Genomic DNA, 7,978 nt, shown 5'->3' with positions numbered 1-7,978 from the left:
CTCCTTCAGTACAGGTAGACTCAGTATCTGCGTGGAGCAAATGTTCTCCACGTATGCAGATGATGGTGGAGTAAACGGTAGGAATGGCTCACTTTGTCGGGGAGGAGCTGTTATAATTCTAACAAACTCTCCGCCATTGGTATCGTTCATCTCCTCACACATGAGCAGATTCACGACACATTTCAGAAAAGTTGTGTTTCCTCTCTTCAAACGGAGTCACGTTGAGGTACGGAGGCCATTTTGTACTCAGCTTCGGCGGTTTGTTTCGACTGATGCAACTAAGTTCAAGTGAACTCTGGGAAATCCCAGCTGGTCGAGATAAGGCAACCAGTCTTTTAAAATGCAGCACATAATTAAAGAGGCCTGAACCCCTTCATCACAGTGGAATAACATCGCAGGTCACCAGTTGAAGCTACGTCTCTGAGTTGGGCGACGCTCCCGGTGACGTGGAGGTGGACGAGTGGTCGGTGTCGTCCAGCTCCTTGTTGAAGCCTCTGCCGTCTGCACCGGAGGCGGAGGAGGAGGAGGAGGAGCGAGTGGCGGTGGAGGCGCCCTCCCTCTCGCGCTTCTTCTGCTTCATGCGTCGATTCTGGAACCAGATCTTCACCTGCGTCTCGTTGAGCTCCAGCGTGGCGGCGATCTCCACGCGGCGAGCCCGCGTCAGGTACTTGCTGAAGTGGAACTCCTTCTCCAGCTCGGTCAGCTGCCGCGTGCTGAAGTTGGTGCGCATGGCGTTGTTGTGTGCACCCGCGAGGCCGAAGTCCGAGTTTTTAACTGGATGAAAGAAACAGAGAAGTTAGTTTAGAGACAAACGGTCATAATTACCGTATTTTCTGGACTATACAGGAAGTCAAAATCACAAAGAGGAAAACAATCCTATTTAAGTCCAGCTGGTGTATCAGAACATTTCTCTGTCCAGGTCCAGATGTAACTTCTGATTATTCAGGTCCAACTACTGTTCCAGAACCAGCCGTGAATTAGTTCCTCAGCTCTTCGCGCTTTTAGCCCAAAATTAGCCTTCTTCTTCATCCCGGTAAGAGTCTCTCTTCTTTATTTCTGTTTTCATGTTTAATTGTGCTGCGGAGATCGATCTGTCTGGGGATGTTTTTCTGGCTCCCTCAGTTAAATACAGTAGTAATGGCGTTTTTTCTGTGTTACTGTTTCAGCTTGCTGTGGTCATACAGTGACATCTAGTGGTCCCATATGGTATGTATGTAACGTATATTTTAAACCAAACTGATCACACTAAACCAATCATATCCTATTAATCCTCGGTATGGAAATTGATACGATTTTTATGATTCCTATTCCATTTTAGACTCTGCTAAACGATTCGGTTCTTTATCGATCGTATGAACAGCGGAGGACGTTGCTGCTGCTGCTGCAGAGGTGAGATTCACTCTGGAGCAGATCAAAAACATGACATTCATTCAAAGTTATTGCTCCTGTGTTCAAATGCTTCTTCCTATTGGTCGTATTTCCTCCTTTTGACATCCACTTTGCTGCAGGTTGCCCTGTTGTCGTCCTTTCTCCGGAAATGGAACCAAACCTTTGAGCGTTTGAACCACTTGGGCGCCATGATTCCTGCCGGCTGCACTGGAATCACATTTGCGACCACTGGAATCGATAAGGGAATCGTTTGCCGAAGGAATTAAAACGCTGGGAACCGGTTCTCAAACAAGAACCGATTTTCTCTTCCCCTCACTTAGAGAAATTCTTTTGTTTCTGCAGAACCACGGAGTGTATTGACTCAGCCTCGCACTGAGTGAAGCATCGTCTTCATCAGGGAGTCTCCACTGCCAGGTAAGTGAAGTATTTCATATATAGAAGTCACTTTTTAATGTACGTCACATGAGCCAATGACAAAAAACAAAAAAACTGTGTGACTTCCAGTTTGCAAAATACGTTATAAACCAAAGCTGTGAGGATTGGCAGTGCAGCAGGACCAACCTGAATATCTACAGCTCCACATCCAGAAAGAAACAGTGTGTTCACCACGACAAATCCAAGCAACAATAACAGTACAATGTTGTTTTTTGTTATGTTTTTTTATGGTTCTGCATCGTCTCCTGATCGTTTCTGCAGTAGTGTATTGAACATTCGTTGTGTTAATCTGCCTCCTCTAAAGTCAGACGTCCCACTTCATCACTGTTGATGTTCCTTTGTTCCTGATTGTTTTAACATCATCAGACTACTTTCAAATTTAACAATACAAAGGCTAGTAGTAATAGTAGTTGTAGTAGCAGTAGTAGTAGTAGTAGTAGTAGTAGTTTATTTGCTCAACCAGATGCAACAAAAACAGAAAAAGAAACAAGTCTACTTATTTTGTCACTGAGACAAAATCCTTACTTATGATTTGTCACCGAAGGGTTTAGGCTATACTTTGTAAAGACAACAATTATTAGAGATTCAACAAACATACTATATGTGGGAAATTCTCAGCACCCACTGACTGACATATTCGACAAAATAAGTCAAAAAGGTATTTTTATTTATTTATTTATTTTTTACTTACAATTGTTTTCTAGACAATCTTAGACATGGTGAAACTAGTTTTAATAGATTTGTTGTCTGCTCTACAGACAATAGGAGGCCTTATTGACTAGAATCATTTCTTATTGTTTAGATCTAATCGGGCTGATCCTGTTTAAAATGTGTGGCGTGAAACAAAGCACCTTTTTTTAGAGTCTATTCTGAAAATATTCACCCAGCAACTTGAGATAAAGTTGGAGGACGAATCTGTGAGACACAAAGAGTCAAAAGCGAGTTGGCGAAAGGCTGAAAGGCGAGGGAACGGAGCTCGCTGGTGGACGGATGCATGGAGGGGTGGGTGGAGGGGTGAGGGGGTTGGGGTTGCTTTAAAAGATAACAGAGCAGGACAGACTACCCAGGGAGAAATAACCCGTCTGTTATATCCATTAAGAGAGAGAGAGAGAGGGAGAGAGGGGGGGGGGGGTCACAGCTGACTCAGTCCAGACCTGCTATCAGCAGACAACACTGCAAAAAGCTCCAAAAACTAGCTGCCTTTCTTTTTCAACCTTTAAAATAGACATGGTTAACCCATGGCCGGTGGAACACATGTGGCCCACTTTTACCTTCTTTATGGCCTACAAGAGAATTTCTATTGTTGGTTTGATAGATTATTAAAACAAGCAAGCAATTTGAGCCCCGTTTAAGTTACATTTAATTCATTATTTTAATTGTAAATATACCGTGATGACATTTATAAATCAAACATGTATGTGGATTTTCATATAATTCATAGAAATCATTCAAATAAAATGTGTCTATGCTCACTCACAACTATGGAGTGAAGTGAGAATGAAATCTTTGGACCTCATAATAATAAAATAATAATATAGTACATTTTGGCCATCAATGCTTTAAAAGCTGTTATATCATTAAGCCTATAAAAAAAAATCTAGACTCACTCAGTATTAAATGGAAAAACTTAAAGGATTTATTTATTTATTTATTTATTTATTTATTTATTTATTTATTTATTTATTTATGTATTTATTTATTTATTTATTTATTTATTTATTTATTTATTTATTTATTTATTTATTTATTTATGTGATCAGGAATATCAAATATTACTTGTGTTTGATAATGGAAAGAACAAACCCTATTTATATGTGTGTGGCATTTTTGGCTCAACTCAACGAGGTTATTATTATTATTATTATTATTATTATTATTATTATTATTATTATTATTATTATTATTATTATTATTGATGTTGTTTATTTTATTCTAACTGTATGACAATTATTATCAACAGTTTTCATATCAGCTTGGGGTATTGTCTTAATTTAAAAAAAGAATATTCTCATAGGCCTTTACCTTCACTACTTCAGAATAATCCTGGAACCGTGTTTATTGAGACGTAATTATATTAATTAGTCCAAGTTAATACAAATAATAATAATAATAATATCAGGAAAGAAGTAGCATGAACAAAAGGCTCCACAGGCCCGTTTGACTCCTGATTTGGAGTCTGGGAAGCAAAATGCATCAATCAAACATTTCAACATTTTGATTGACTGCGTGTTTTTAAGAAGAAGAAGAAAATCCTTCCTGATCATCCCTGTGAGTTCTGTTCAGAAATGATGAATCTTTTTAGGAAGATGGTGTTGATAAAATGCGGACGTCTCTCAGCGCGCGCTCGCGCACACACACACACACACACACGCACGCACGCACACACACACACACACACACACACACACACACACACACACACACACACACACACACACACACACACACACACACACACGTTGAATTATGGCTTTATAAATCCAGACACCCCCTCACCACCTCACCTGTTTTGGGAGGATTCCTCTTCACCTTCATCCAGTCGAAGGTCTGTCCCTGCCCGGCCTGCTGGCCCTCATCATCCTCCCTCTCCCGGTCCAGACCCACCGGCAGCTCCCCGTAGCCCCCACCGGGCGGAAGCCCCAGGTATCCCGCTGCGTCCAGCCCCCCGCCGACCTGCTGTGGGTACTGTGACCCGGCCAGGGCGCCCTGAGGGCCGCAGTAGGCCCCGGCCAGGGCCCCGTAGCTGGGCCCGGCACCGGGCCCTGAGCTGGGGAACGAGGACTGATGGTAGTAGGATGGAGCCGCTGACTCCTCGAGGAAATACTGGGGCTGGACGGAGCTCGAGGGGCCGGTCGTGGCAATATATTCTGAGTTTGTGGCGCACGTCTGACCCGCGTAGGTCCCGACATTGGAGCTGTTGTAGTGAGGCAGCAGTCCGCTCTGCAAGCTCTGGTTCTGATGAAGGTGAGGATGAGGATGGTGGTAGCCGTTGTGCTGCTGCTCGTGATGCTGCTGGTGATGCTGGCCGGCTCCCACGGAACCCCCACCCCCGCCGGTGTCACCCACGCTGCCCGGGTACATTCTCCCATCCCCGGTGTAACCGACCGGACCGGCACCGGAGGTCATGGGGAATCCCTGGTGGTGCTGGTCCAGAGGGAGGTGGTGGTGGTGGTGCAGGTGGGGGTGGTGGTATCCGGATTTTGGCACGGAATAAGCGCCGGTCCCCGGACGGTTACAGATGGAGTATTCCACAAAAGAGTTCATGTTGTCCATCAAGACCGGAGCTGAGAAAGAGTACCAATCAAACACCGTCAAAATCCATTTAAAGGTGTTTCCGGGATGGATGAAGGCGATGTGAGTAAAATAAATTAGACAAATATACACAAAATAACACAATAAAATTCTGGAATAACTTGAGAGAAAAGTCTTCCGCAGATTCGAGACGCGCATAAATAATCGGAAGGCCCAACGTGACTGAGCGGAGTCACCTCTTCACCTCCACGCAGGACACACTCCGTCCTCCGCCATCCTTTCTTCTTTCCTCTCTATTCTCTCCTTTCTCGGACTCTCTCCTCTCTTTCTCCCTCTCTCTTCCGTGTCACTTCTTTTCTCTCCTCCGCCGCGGATCACGTGGTTCGTCGCCTATGGTGACTCGAGGCCAGAAGTTTGTCAGCTGGTCACGGGAGCGAGGGAACCTGTGTGCGCGCGTGCGTGCGCGTGTGTAAGTGTGTGTGTGTGTGTGTGTGTGTGTGTGTGTGTGTGTGTGTGTGTGTGTGTGTGTACAGGAGGGGAGTTGGTGCGCACAGGGCGCACGCACCTCATCCATCACTCGCCGTGACATTAGCACGACAAAGAGACTTCAATCAAACCGGCCCATCAATCTGATATCAGCGCTGATCTGTCAGAGCAAAGAGGGAGGCCGAGAATAAAAGAGGAGCTGTGAGCAGGCCTGCAGCCCGCACACCTCCTCCCAGCGCAGTGCGCACACAAATCACACACAAGCCCCACAAACCAGCCTCTCCACTGCCCCTTTCATGCTGCTCACGCTTTTTTCACTTCTTCTTCAGCTCCGTTCCACGACGGTACTGCCGCTACAAAGAGAGTACCCTCCAACCTTCTCCACCCAGACTACATGTTCCACAAAGATGAAAGATCATTAAGGATGATTCAGTGTATTTACAATCTGGCACAACTTCCAAACCTATTTTTGATGTAAGAATCGTTCACATCCCTCCATTAAAGTCACTCGTTTAGACACGCAAGTAATCAGATTACAGAAGAATCAGGGAGTGAAACAAAAACGGACTCCAGGCCGCTGTAGTCCATCAAAATAGCTGGTTTGGTTTAGTGACGCATTTCTTCAATCCATCCATCCATCCATCCATCCATCCATCCATCCATCCATCCATCCATCCATCCATCCATCCATCCATCCATCCATCCATCCATCCATCCATTAACTTTATTAAAATTGACACATTTGTTAGTGTTACTATCAATTTATTATTGTAAAATTGATGAAACACACAATCTATAGTGGTTTAATACTACAATTTTTGTTGCTTATTCAATATTTCAACTACATTTTTTACATTCTGACAAAGACACAGTAGATTTATGAAACACATCATCTGATAGAATAGTGCTCAATAGTGTGTCAGCAGACTTTTACAGAAATATGGCTTGAAATGTTTCATTTTCAGAAAATGTTTAAAATTGTGAAATATTTAGGATTTTCGTCAGTTTGTAAACAGTAATGTTTATTTATCCTGAACATCCTAATAATGTATTTATTGTTTCCATTGTGCCTACTTTTTGATGTTCTATTTTAGTTTATATTTTCACTCCTATCTTATTCTTTTTGGTCTTTACTATTGAGGTTTTTGGCATCGAGAACAGCGTTTTGCATCAGGACATGAACAATGTCTAATGATACGACAATAAAAGATCCTTGAATGAAACAGTCTAATTCAAATGTAAGTCTAAATCCTACGTTTTCTAGAGTCAATTTCATCAATAAAATATAGCAAAGCCTTTACATTGCAATTTCTTTAAAAATCATTGTTATCCAACCGTCTCGGTAGAAATCATCCTGGAAGGGTCAGGAAACACATTTTTCCATTAAAGTAATGAAGTCAACTGGATTTTAATAATAATGACACTAACTTTATCTATGTAGTACTTTTAAGAACAGTTGTTACACAATGTGCTTTACAGTAAAAAAACAAAACAACTTTATTATGTTTCAACAGACTTCATCATGATAATATGGACGTTACACTGAACCCGTTTGTGTTGAAGAGAAACATGAATGGAGTTTTGGTTTTCTGAGTTTTGGGTTCAATTAATTAATAAAAATAAATAAATAAAAAATAAAAATCATCAGTAACACTCTGAGACTGTGTCCAGGTTAAATCTGTCTGGCTGCGAAACTAAAACACAAACATTGCAAACAATAAAGCACCTTCATCTTCCAGAGTGTCACGGTTTGAAAATGACCATCTCTTCTTTTCTACACGTTGTTTCTTCGAAAGCTTCTTATCGATCAGTCGACTTTTAGGTTATTGTTTGGCCACTGGATCTGTGTGTGTGTGTGTGCGTGTGTGTGTGTGTGTGTGTGTGTGTGTGTGTGTGTGTGTGTGTGTGTGTGTGTGTGGGTGTGTGTGTGTGTGTGTGTGTGTGTGTGTGTGTGTGTGTGTGTGTGTGTGTGTGTGGGTGTGTGGGTGTGTGTGTGTGTGTGTGTGTGTGTGTGTGTGTGTGTGTGTGTGTGTGTGTGTGTGTGTGCTAATTGAGGGAAGGAGCTGATCTGTTACAGAAATTGAGTTAAATCAGACAGGAGGCCTTCTGGTCGAGTCACAGAGGAAGTTAGCGCCACAACACAATTCTCTATGTGTGTGTGTGTGTGAGTGTGTGTGTGTGTGTGTGTGTGTGTGTGTGTGTGTGTGGGTGTGTGTGTGTGTGTGCCTGTGACAATGTAAGCATCCACATTGTAAAACTTTATAGGGAACGTTCGTACACTAACATGTCTAAGAAGGAAGACGGTACCTCTTGGATTTACATCATCCAAAATGTTTCAAGCAGTTAAAAAAAAAAAAAAAGAAAAAGAATCAGCGTTTCTAATCAAGGTAATGGTCTGTTTCATTAGGTTGCCAGT

At 42.7% G+C, this 7,978-nt stretch overlaps 1 protein-coding gene across 1 annotated transcript; it reads right to left on the bottom strand.

Moving 5' to 3' along the window:
• Positions 1-412: 412 nt before the first annotated feature.
• Positions 413-5,097, bottom strand: hoxb1a (homeobox B1a; the record flags this gene model as incomplete). The annotated part of the gene is made up of 2 exons (XM_080487259.1): positions 413-774; positions 4,329-5,097. The coding sequence occupies 2 exons, from the start codon at positions 5,095-5,097 to the stop codon at positions 413-415; spliced, it is 1,131 nt and encodes a 376-aa protein (XP_080343385.1).
• Between the last annotated feature and the right edge of the window lie 2,881 nt (positions 5,098-7,978).

Source organism: Lipophrys pholis, assembly GCF_963383615.2.
Source record: "Lipophrys pholis genome assembly, chromosome: 19".
Lineage (NCBI taxonomy): Eukaryota > Metazoa > Chordata > Actinopteri > Blenniiformes > Blenniidae > Lipophrys > Lipophrys pholis.
This window is presented reverse-complemented; position numbering and strand designations above follow the sequence as displayed.